Genomic DNA, 12,793 nt, shown 5'->3' on the forward strand with positions numbered 1-12,793 from the left:
GACAAGTTGGCCTGATATTTTGTTTTATGGTAGTTTAAAAGCTAGAGTGTACCCATGTGTACATGGAATGGCTGTTGATAGCCTGGATATTTTAAAAAAAATATAAGGTTACTATAGAAGTCTATGGGAAAACATTTGGTGGTATGTAACCTTGTCTATGGACGAGGGTCGCATGCATGCTACAAGATGGCCGATATTACAAATGAGACAACCGTACCGGTGCGGTACGAAAGCAACTCGCAATGAAACGCAGCTTCAGACTGATTTCCACGTGCTAGAGATGTGTCTAATCTATTTCACAATGCAAGGCGCGTGTAGGTGTTTTGTGATTAAGTATCCAAGTTATACGTATTTTGACAAATAACTTCACACTTTGCCCAGCGATCAGATGAGGTCACTTGACACTCCTGCTGCGACAGGTTTGACAAGCAATCAGCAGGTTCCTCGTTATACCGCGTTTTTCCGTTTATTCCTTATATGACAACGTATGGGAGCAGAAACTGCTCTGCTTTTGCCCCTGGTGTGATTACCCGCTCCCCAGCTTCTACCTGTTTGAGTAACATAGAATTTCATCTTCAAATGTATCTGATAACATAGCGTTATTATCGTCTGTGGATATATTGCTGTAGATTGTTTCTACCTCTCTGTTTCACACTTATTCTCATTGCTGACGAGCAATAGGCGCCTAACCGTTGCTTACTGAATCGTTCTACCTTACGAGTTCTACATTAGGGTTAAAAAAATGATCAGATAATCGAATGTTGATGTGCATGTGTACTAGGTCAAAACACCCGCCTTACTGCAGCAAAGTGTTTGTGCTGCACTGTTTTGTTATTGATAAGACAGTGGTTATTCACTGCTCAATCTGTGTACGTATAACTTCATGAATTAATTATTACAAGTTGTGTCCTATTATTCACAATCACACTATGACTGTGTCCTATTTTGTAGGTATACCATTGAAGTATGACAAAGAAAGAGTCAATCTCAACAAAGTCCATATCAACACAGACCTGGTCAACAGGAAGTCGGGCACCAGACCAGCAGGGGAGGGGAGACTGAAGAAGTACGAGGGCACATGCAGTACTGACACACACGCCCCCACCACCCCCCACCCCATGGATGGTTGTCCCCAGTACTGGGAGGTAGAGAACAGGGTCTATCTGGACAAACCACTCACAGAGAACGGGTTCCTCATCCTGGAGGTTGGAGTATGTAGGGAGGAGCAGAGGGACGTGAGTCATGATATAGGTGGCCGTCCTTACTCCTACTGTATGAGCGTCGTCCACTGTACTACACATGGCGGGATATGCAGGGAGATATGGAGGGTGGGGAAGTATGTGCTGTGTCTCCTCGACACTCTCCCCAACACAGCAGGGACATCACACACACTACATTACGGTGTTGTCTATGATGACGCCAGGAAGAAGATTGTCTTCATTGATGTGAAGGAGAAGAAAGTCATGTCGACGTTAGACAATGTAGACTGTAGTGAACCACTGTGGCCGATGTTCGGGGTGTATAACCCAGGTGATGTCACAGTCAGCATGAGATTTGTAGTGGGCAGCGACATCAACATGGCGGAGGAGAAGACAGCGATGATTGTCATGGCGCTGTCGTGATGTCATAGCGTGAAAAATATTTCCATAGTGATGATGAACAAACTTAGATAAGTGGGTATATACATTGTACTTTACAAAATGAAAGACATGTGCAGCAAACGCCCACCAATCACTCAACAATTACATGTATGACAGGCGACTTTCAGTATGGGATGACGGCGCGAGAGAGATCCTCGTATATACAGTAACCATGCATTATATTGACGGGCAGAAATGTCCAAATGGCCCAATGTTGTCAAAATGTGGCTGATGGACATTGGGCATCAGGATGCCAGCTGTCATAATCTATACTGGTACATTTACACATTTCACATGATGCAAGAACCCGACATTGTTTTATCTTGAAGGATGTAGAATTGTTGCACGTCACACATTTTATGTGTTTTTATACGAATAGCAACGCGACAGTGTCTCCGTAACCCACAAAAACTAGCAATATTTAAAGGATACGTACACACATCTACCAACATGGCTGCTTCATTTATACACAACTCACACTGTTTATTATCAATATTATTATGAATCGCATTGTAGTTATTTTAAATTGCAGCTGAAACATATATTACGTCAATTAGATAAATACAGTTATTCAGAATTCTAATTACAGTGTATTGATCACATTTATACGTTTTCCCTTGTGGACCTGTCCGGAACAACCACCTGGAGGCTGCATCACAGATAAGTTTCAAAACAAATTGTTCATTTTGTTATTGGAGTTGACACTCGGAATTTCCTAATTCCTTGTGAAGTCCTTTGGCATGCTGACTTGTACATGGACTAAAAATGTCTGAGAGGTTCCACGAACTGTGGTCATGATTACCTTCCATAAGAACTGCATTCTGTCAAGTGACGGTTCTGCTGCACCATGTATATTTTACATGATATTTAAGATGTTTAAACTGACTTTAAATACCCGTCCTCATACATTTTCAACGTCAAGGATGTGGTACAACTCCATGTATGTTGAATATATGTTGTATTCTGTCGAACCGCCCTCACACACTTATGATAACCTATCTGACTGTGTGTAAAGCACTGTTACTGACACCTTAATATGTTTACTATTTGATATGAGGCGGTGGGGTAGCCTTGTGGTAAAAGCGTTCACTCGTGAGGATGAAGGCCTGGGTTCGATTCCATACAAGACTACACTGTGTGAAGTCAGGTTCTGGTGTCCTCCGCTTTGGTATTGCTGGAATATTGCAAAAAGTTTTGTAAAACTAAACTTCACTCACTATATAGTAGTACAGTCTCCGGGGCACATGCCCACGCATTCACACGCACACACACACACCACATAACCTGACACACATAAATAAAAGTACATTTGACAGTGCGAACATCTTAAATTCAACCACGCCCCATGAATTCTTAATTTTAAAATGCTCTCCCTCAATATAGTCAGTATGCTGTGTCTGACTGGCTGATAAGCTGCAGGATGCATGGTACTTATGTACTGTAAGTCCCTTCAGTTGTTGGCAACCCATAGCCTGGTTTTATATTGTATTGTCTTCTTGAAAAATATCATTTTATGATAACATACTAGTTTTACTTTAATATCTGTAATACACTGGTAGTTTTACTGTTCGTGGTCAAGAGGCTTTTAATTTCTACTTTTATTGTTCTATAATGGAATAATAAATTGTTTTCGTCACGATATGGCAGCAATATTACCGATGTGACGATAAATTAACTCACTCACTCACTCACTCACTGCATGGTACCTCAGTGTGCTGGCAATACTCTCAATCTCTTGATAATCATCACCCACACTCATTGTTTCTTGGGCTCAAATTATATGTCTGACAACTGTCTCTTTGAAGTATCTATCAGAGACTGTTTGACCTACTCATACAACTGTAAATTGCCCTTCTTAGTGGGCCCGTGAAGATCCGAGTTAGAATTGGTCTTCAGCAAACCATGCTTATCGTAGGAGCAACTAATGGGATCGGGTTGTCAGGCTCGCTGACTTGGTTGACACATGTCATCGTATCCCGATTTCGTCGATCTATGCTCATGAGGTTGATCACTGGTTTTTCCAGTTCAGGGTCGATTATTTACAGACCGCCATCATATAGCTAAGTGCGTCGTTAAACAACATCAACCATGATCCCGGCCTTTGTTCCCGTGTTGCGGTATTGCCATTTAACAATACTAGTAGGTACATGTATGTTAAAGAGTTCGGTTTTAGTACCAGCCCTAACTTTTTACAATACATGTAACTACCAGTATTTTAGGTTTTAGTACCAGTCCCATCATGACTTAGATGTACTGACCAAAAAAGATAGGTTAAAAGAACGAGGGATCATGCGGATTCCGTTTACCGGATCGAGTGGGCTTGCCTATGTTTAATCACTCCATGGCATCAAGTCCCACAAAACCGACGTCATGCGAGTCCGGACTAGACATTAGCAGCCTCACACTTGCATACACATCACACTATAATATTGCAATAATGATTACGTGATACACAGATGAAGTCTGTAAAAAATGCAGAATTTGCATCCAGCAAATCAAAACAGAAAATACATATCCATGAAACGCTTTTGCCCACACGAAAACTTCAGTCACGTAATGAGGTTAAATGTTTCCCACTACCATAATTTGATGTTTAAGAACATCACACTTTTGTTGTATTTGCACCAGTTTCCTTGATCAGATGCGACGCATATCTGCATAATGTTATCTAGCCTAGCTGCAGAAAAAGTAAAAACAGCTGAAAATGCTGACCAGATTTTGCAGTTTTTTTATGCTTGATGCTAACAGAGGATACTCACAATATATTTAGTTGTCTGAAATGCGCTTGTACTTTGTTATTATGTATTATGTGATTAAACCATTTAACAAATTTGATATCACTGGATGTTATTAAAAATATTTATGAATCATTCCACGTTTGTTCTTCAGTTGAGTGATCAACGTCCTAGACCTGCATTACTTCACTAGGCCCTGCCAAGCTGGCACACTGTGATATAAGGCTGATATACTGGAGTGGTGTTTAGAAAGGTTCATAAGCTCGTATATTATGGCCTGTCCATAAAGCAGGTTAGCTTACGTAATACCTTTAAACAATGAACCAACATATCAATACCAATGACGAAAGGCCGTCTCATTCTTGTCACTCCATATAGCCACTATATCGGATAAAACGATAGCCAACGTGTAACAAATGACCAGAACATCATATTAGGACGAAGGAATCAATCGGATATATTATATAGTGCACATGACAGAAGAAAAAGAAACAACACAGACGCATTAATTCCTTTTCAGACACAAAACCGTCGGACCTAAGAGACAAGTTAAACAGTTAGAATAGGACGCAACGAGTGAGTGAGTGAGTGAATTTAGCTTTACGCCGCACTCAGCAATATCCCAGCTATATGGCGGCGGTCTGTAAATAATCGAGTCTGGACCAGACAAACCAGTAATCAACAGCATGACCATCGACCTGCGCAATTGGGAACCGATGACATGTGTCAACCAAGTCAGCGAAACTGACCACCCGATCCCGTTAGTCGCCTCTTACGACAAGCATAGTCGCCTTTTATGGCAAGCACATGGGTTGCTGAAGACCTATTCTACCCCGGATCTTCATGGGTCAGGACGCAACGAATGTGACAAAACGAGATAGAACAAACAGTGCAGGGACAGACATCCAATGCGTTCAATAAACCCCAAGGACAGTGCACTTATTAAATAACAGGCAACAGATATTTTCACATACACATCAGCAGGACACACTGATATTTACGCAAGGAACTTCGTTAATAACTCACGATTGAATTAGCCCCGATCTTAAACCTTTTGAGCATATCTGAGACATGGTTGGTCGTCTTTGCAACAAAGGGATCCTCCTGCACAGAACCTGGCCCAATTGGAAGCTATTTTACACGAGGAATGGCATAGACTGGCCCTTCAGAGGATCAGGGGGCTGAGGAGGAGAGCACTGGCTGTCGTATGGAGGTTACACTCGGTATTGACCTCGAATCGTGTAAGAGACGCAAAATGACATTTTGAATGTTCACAATCACCAACAAATTCAACATTAAACATTCCAGGGCCATACCTGTACAGATTGTTTTGCATGAAAATCAGTGGGGGGGTTATTAAATAAAATCAACTTGGATTTCAATCATTTTGTCAAAGGATCGTATGGGTCAGAAAAAACAATGTTTTTCCGTCGTTGTCACCACGATAGGTTTTATGTTCGTGTTGAAAACCCATCATTGCAAAAATACATGGGTTGCTTAATTAAGTTATTTGTGTATATGAGCAGCAAGTATCAACAGCCTGCAGAAACAAATCGACGGGGTTTTTTGCCTGCTACAGTTCACATGACCTTCAGGGTCCATATCCCACTACTTGCTTTTCTCTCCCGTAAACTTTCTTAATAGGGAAAGGAAAAATCTAATCTTATATGAAAGACCCAATTACTCTGCATTGGTGTTGAGCACATCCAACATGCTATTACGCAGGAAAAGGGAAATCAATAAAGGAAGTTATTTAGGCAGGTTAAAGATTTTCAAATTTCATAAGATTTGAGACCGGGCGACCAGCCGGGAACCTCGTTAAATGGCTATGATGCGTTGTTGAAGCTTTGTCTATTCTACCTATCTGTAAAGTTCCTGTAGATAATGCATTATTCATATTATCATTAGCAGTATTGGGAATTTCTGTGGCAAATCTATTATGCACACTAACAACGAGGACAATTTTATATTATATTATGGTTTGGATATGAAACGGATATATCATCAGTGCAACGACCTCGCAATATTCATCTTTTATCTGACATAAGTGCCATGGAGAGTGAGTGAGTTAAGATTAAACGTCACATCGGCATTATCTCAGTCATATCGTGACGAGAACAATGTAATTCATATAAAAAAAAAAATTGAGATAACAAAAACCTGTCATCGAAGGACAGTAAAACTACAAGAATATCACAGCCCTTAATTTAAAATTAGTACGCTATCATAAAAATATATCACTATAGACGACAATACAACATAAAAACCGGGCTATAGATCACTAGCAACTGAAGGCTGATCACCATACCAGGGACAGTGCCATAGAGAACATGCATCCTCAAACAACAACACTTGTGAGAACGCCAACAACCTTTCACAGTCATTTAATGTCAAACCTCTATGACTGGCATCAGTGTACTGTTTGTGTTGCCAGATAAATAGGCTGTCAATGCCTGGCACTGGTAGAAGTGTTGTAGATACTAGTGTTTCGTTCCTGACAGCATTATATTCTAGTATAGCGCACCTTCGATATTTGCATGGTGTTATTGTGTGCTGTGACCAGTATTGGTGCAGTAGCTTATCCGTTCTTCCATTACAGTATCAGACCCAGGTTTAGGTCCAGTAGATTATCAAAGGTTCAGGTGCAGCAGGCACACAAAGATCAGTACAATGTCGAGGTATCAGAAGTAGACAATCACTGGCTCAATGTTAGCACCAGGTGTTGGTGAAGTAGACAATCACTGGCTCAATGTCAACACTAGGTGTTGGTGAAGTAGACAATCACTGGCTCAATGTCAACACTAGGTGTTCATGAAGTAGGCAACCAATTCCTCAATGATAGTACCAGGTATTGGTGAAATAGACAACCAATACCTGTGTGAGTACGAGGTGTTTGTGAAGTAGGCAACCAATGCCTTAATGTCAGTACCAGTTGGTGGTGAGAACTGGCCTTTGTTTGAAATATAATCATCAAACGAGTTGAAACCGAATGGCCCGGTTCAACTAATTCTGATGAATGTATTTCGAAGTCCTCTGTAAATCCACTCATCCGTAAGCCATGGAGTTACAATGACTGCAAAGAGGCGAGGAAGGCCCGGAAAAGGTACTATACAATCCACCTTCTTCCTTCGGGCAATCAAAAATGTTTGCTGTCAACATCCACTTATATATAGGTGCATCATAGAATTGCATAATGATCTTGGCCCTGGCCGATACAACATCGTCCTGTGTTGGTATCTCGAAGGACATTGGCTGATGCTGCAGCAGAAACAGCACTCACCAAATCTGTGACACCACTTCTCATACCTTACACTGATTACAAGCCAGTGATCAAATCTTATATTTCAGAACTAATGCAAAAGAAGTGGGACACCCAAGTTGGTATAAATCACATACATGAACTTAAACCAACTGTCAGATACACCCGATTGGGTTGTCGGTCCAGATTTGAGGAGGTTGTTATGAGACGATGTTGTTCCGGACATTTTTTATATACACAGGAATATTTATTAAAAGAAGCGACCAAATCCTTTCCACATTCAACAGAAATATCTGCTAAAACCAGAGTCGATTGTACAATTATGCCTGTATCATGGGTATATATTTGTTTCAGCAGTATTACGGCTGTACGATGCTGTTTGTAAACAAATCGAGTAAGGCCAGACAATCCAGTGATTGTCACCATGAGGTACGATGACGCAGCATGTGTTAAAACATGAAACTCCTCCATTCGGTATACCTCGTGATGAAAGAATGACGGTCATGTATTTTTTGTTTGACTGCATGGATTTTTTAATCACAAGGGATAACTATTTCAATTCATCAGGATCTTTCCAACAATGTCAGTGCTCATTTAATGTTATGTTTTTAAAGGAAAATATACTGAGTCAAAAAAGAACCTTCACAAAATGTAATTGAAAAATAATGAATATTTTTTCTCTGATGATACATCTATGTATCCGAAATGAGATCCCTATCTTTCGACTCTAGAAAAACGTTAGCAAAACCCACTCAAACCCACTCAAACCCATCCATTCCTTGTGCAAATGACGTTAGTGCCAAATCAGGTTTTGCACGTGCAGTCGATCACGTGATCTTCGCATCGAAGTTTTCTTCATATGCAGGTGTTTGCATTGGCCTCAAGAATTGAAAAAACACTGTTAAACCACAGTTCTAACGGTACTTGAAATGCCACGATTGTCAAATGTGCAACGTGAACGTGCAGTTGGCATGTTGCAAGTGGGAAGATCAGTTATTGACGTCGCAAGAGCAATGGGGTGCAGCCGTCGTACTGTGTATGACTTGCGAGGTCGTCTACAACAAACTGGCACCACTTTTGATCGCCCAAGTCGGGTCGTCCACGTGTGACGTCACGAGCAGAAGACCGTCAAATCGTCCTGCGTCACCTACGTGACAGATTTCTGCCGGCTACACGAACCAGGGCTGAGATGTTTAGAGGTCGACTGTCCTCACAGACCATTCGAAATCGGTTGCGGGCTGCCAATCTCCATTCTCGACGTCCATATCGTGGGCCCATCGTCACCTCCGATGGACCCAGAGAGACTGGAATCGAGTCGTCTCTAGCGATGAATCCAGGTTTACCCTCAGATTCGCGGACGGCAGGGATGGAGTCTGGATACGACGTCGTGAACGGTATGCCCAATGTTGTGTACAGGAAGTCGACAGATTCGGGGGCGGAAGTTGCATGGTGTGGGGTGCTTTCTGTGGGAACAACCGTTCCCGACTTCTGGTCATCCGTGGAAACCTCACAGCTGCTGCTTACCGCGACCAGGTGCTCACCCCTGAACTCGTTCCTTTCATGGCGGCTCATGGCCCAGGTCTACAGTTCCAGCATGATAATGCTCGGCCGCATACCGCAATGTTGACACGAAATTCCTTCAAAACGCTGGAATCAACGTCATGGACTGGCCATCGAGGTCCCCTGACCTTAATCCAATAGAGCACGTTTGGGATGCACTTGGGAGAAGGCTTCGTGGTCTTAGGAACATACCTCAGAATTTGCAGGAACTTGGCGCTGCCTTGCAAGAGAAATGGCGCAGAATCCCCAACCACGTGTTCACAAGCATCAGGCAGTCGATGAGGAGACGGTGTTTGGCAGTAGTGAATGCGCGGGGCGGCCATACACGATATTGAACTGAGAAATTTCTCATTTTTATTCTTGTGACTTGACATACTGTATACCCATGTTTTGGAACGGCGGTGTAGCCTAATGGAACTGATTATGGCACTGTCAGTGTACATCACATAGATCTCAGCAATGAATTACCAAGAATTTAACCATCTTACAACCTCTTGTTCTTTTATAGTGCCCTGAAGAAAGAATGTGAAGTTTCTTAGTAGTAGAGGTAATGATTGTCCTGGACCAAGTCCAACAAAGCCTCTGCAAAGCCTTATTTCCCCAAATAAGGCTTTGGTCAAAAGGGGACCCATAGCTCTTGCTACCATTAGCCCCTACTATGAAAAATTAGTAAAATGTCCCCGGCAGCCTACAATTCCCCAAGGGCAGAGGGAGAAATAGAAATGTATTGCGCTTCCTCCCAAGGGGAATTGTGTCGGCTGCCTTTCTCTCACCATGAGAGTGCCCCACTCGGGATACCTTACCGAATCACCTCACATCACACAAAGTTGTAAGGAATCCACTGAGGCAACGGCGGGATACGAACCCACATGTATAGCTCGCGCAAACTATACATAATGGGTCGCACCACTCAACCGATTGAGCTACCGGGGACTTAGCTGAATCATCTCGGTTTAACGGGTCTATCCTGAGATCACGTGACACTATACCGTGTTGACAGGAGGTAACACTGTGCCATACGGTACGATCAATAATTCTTCTCTTACAAACCCTCTGCCTGGCCCATCCCTCAAGTAGTACAAGTTCGGCTCGTCTGCTTTGATGTCCACTTTATCTATGTTGTAAGTTTTGACTGACCATATGGGTCGGTGGCTCGCTTACGGCTATCACCCTCGTGTTCCCCAGGCTGGTATAGATACCTAACTAGGGCCCTATCTGGGATCTGTTTCTCCTTCCCACGCAATGGAGGCGGCCGACTCTGACACTATTGATTTTAGTTTGATAAGCGTCTGCGGTTTCTTGCGGTGAGGCGGGTGACTTCATGGTTGATTGCCGACACCACCTTAGGTAACCTCGTGACCCATTCAGTCGATCGTTTTCCCGGGGCGGCCAACTCCCTCGCATACTGATGTCCGAATAAGAGCTCAGCCAAAGTCCTATTGAATCTCTCAACTATGGCTTGGCTGCGATGGGCTCCAGCCGTGCCACGCCTGACCTTTGTATTGTGTTTAGCTAGCAGTTGTGACACGGCACCCATGAACTCCCGCCCGGGGTCAACTTGCAGCTCTGTTGGCCACGCCAGCGGACTGCGTTTGTATATGCGTTCGAATCCTCTGGCCACCTGGGCAGAATCTTTTGTGGTCAAGGGCTCGGCTTCCTTGTAGCGACTGGCTACATCCACTACGGTTAAGGCATACTTGTACCTCTTGTCGTGGGGTAGGAACAGTATGTCTGCTTGGTGAACGCTATTAGTTATGTTAATACCAAACTTCCTTCTAGGCACGTAGCATGGTGGTGACAAATAGATCTGCCACAGGGCTTGTTTTTCAAGCCACGCTTTGGCTTCCTCCGGGGGTACTCGCGCCATTTTAGCCAGCTTATCTACAGCGCTAGCTCCTTTCCAGTAACCACGCGGACTATAGTAAATAGCCTCAAACTTTCTCTGGTTCCGTAACATGTTCAATTTTCTCATGTCCATACGCGTACGTGTTTATCCCATCAATAGCTATCCAACGTTTAGTGTCCATCGGCGACAGGAACGTCTTGTTTATTGTCAGTCCGTATATCTTATGGCCATCACTTCTAAGTGTGTTCATTTTATGTCTAAAGGTACGGGTCTTGAACAGGGCTTCCTTGAATCTGGCGTGTTTGATGTGTTGTTTCACCACGTACTTCTTAACACCCTTAGCCTTCCGGATCTCACCATTGTCGGCCTTCAGGATGGAGTACATCTTAGGTCTCAAACCTATGTACTCGGCTATGGGCGTGCCAGCACACTCGTCCTTCATCTTACCTAGAACCTTTTTATTTACCGTGCTGTGTATGGCATGGTCCTTGGGGTAGTCGCTGGTGTCATACAAATCGAGGTGTTTTTTCATGTCCTCGTTACGTCCTCGGTTCGAATCTCCATCAGCAGGGAATCCGTGTCAGTGTACAGCACTTCAGCACCTGTCGTCGTACTGTTTCTTAAGCTCGTTGTAGTAAAGTCGTACATCAGGTGTTTGGATAAGTCGAGGATGCTCATCCCCGTAAACAGGCGGTTGAATTTTATGTGGCTTTTCTTCATGTGTAGGGCAACTAGGTCATCGGTGAATATCTTGCTACGGTTAAATGCGGACTGGCTATCAGTCTCCTGAGCTTGTCTTCCTCATTCGACCGAACCAGCTTCACGGTCGCGCGTTTCCTCAGGTTCTCCATAGTCTTACCGAAACACCGAGTTGTTCATGAGCTTATAGAGATTTTTCTCAAAGTCACTGGTGGCAAGCTTTCGGAGGTCTGTGTTCATTCTGATGTAGGCTCCATCCATGGGCTCTGGTTGAACACGAGCACCCTATGTATTTTAGTCAGCCTCATACCCAACGACAGGTACAGCTGTAGGTTGCGATAGTGAACGATGTACTTGGTCTTATTCATTAAGTTAGGCACGAGTTTTTCAACGTCTACCACCCGCCCACCTAATAAGTTATGTTGGTACTCAGACATCCAGTCTGGGTTAACCCTCATACGTTCGGGGGCCAGGGGGTAGCTGTTGTGTGATGTGTGTAATGCCTTGGGGTACTCCAAGTCAACCTCGAGGATATAACCTTTGTTACAATCTGGCGCGATGCTCATAACATCGACCTCATGTGACGCCCATTCGAATCCCCCTGTGGGTAGATACTGGCTCATGGCCCAACCGTACAGGTTGTTGGCGTCGAGGTAGAGAATGTGATTGGGTGGCTTGCTAGGGTCGTAGCCCTTCACGTATTGATTATTTGCTTTCGCGTATCGTTTGGCTGCCATGGAGATCCCACCTCGCAAGCCTTTCTCAATGAATAGGTGCATGTCATAATCTGTAAGCAATTCCAACTTAACTCCGGTCTTTTTAAGCAAGGCATCCCACGACAGACCTGGGCTGGTGTAATACCATGCGGGGTCGAGTTTATACTGCTTGAAACACGTCCGCCTAAACGTCTCAAACACGTCGGCTAACAGCAGTACATCTGTCCTCAAGTACAGGTCGTGATAGTCACCCAGATTCTCACAACCCAGTTTATTCCATACATTAATAGCGTGTGAGTAATCGTCTTGGGATATTTCCGAGTCGGTCAGATTGCTGT

The 12,793-nt window shown here is 43.5% G+C and overlaps 1 protein-coding gene across 1 annotated transcript; it reads left to right on the forward strand.

The window, feature by feature from the left end:
- Window positions 1-388: 388 nt before the first annotated feature.
- LOC124277611 lies at window positions 389-1,637 on the forward strand. Its single transcript, XM_046713335.1, has 2 exons — window positions 389-419; window positions 952-1,637. Exons 1-2 carry the CDS (start codon window positions 389-391, stop codon window positions 1,620-1,622), a joined length of 702 nt encoding a protein of 233 aa, XP_046569291.1. The 3' UTR covers window positions 1,623-1,637.
- Window positions 1,638-12,793: the final 11,156 nt, after the last annotated feature.

Source organism: Haliotis rubra, unplaced genomic scaffold, assembly GCF_003918875.1.
Source record: "Haliotis rubra isolate DU_JTF1 unplaced genomic scaffold, ASM391887v1 Scf2240, whole genome shotgun sequence".
Lineage (NCBI taxonomy): Eukaryota > Metazoa > Mollusca > Gastropoda > Lepetellida > Haliotidae > Haliotis > Haliotis rubra.

Excerpts from the sequence above, each read along its gene's own strand:
- LOC124277611 (XM_046713335.1), top strand. The coding sequence starts at position 389 with ATGAGGTCACTTGACACTCCTGCTGCGACAG. Across the intron at positions 420-951 it reads TGACACTCCTGCTGCGACAG|GTATACCATTGAAGTATGAC; the intron begins GTTTGACAAGCA and ends CCTATTTTGTAG.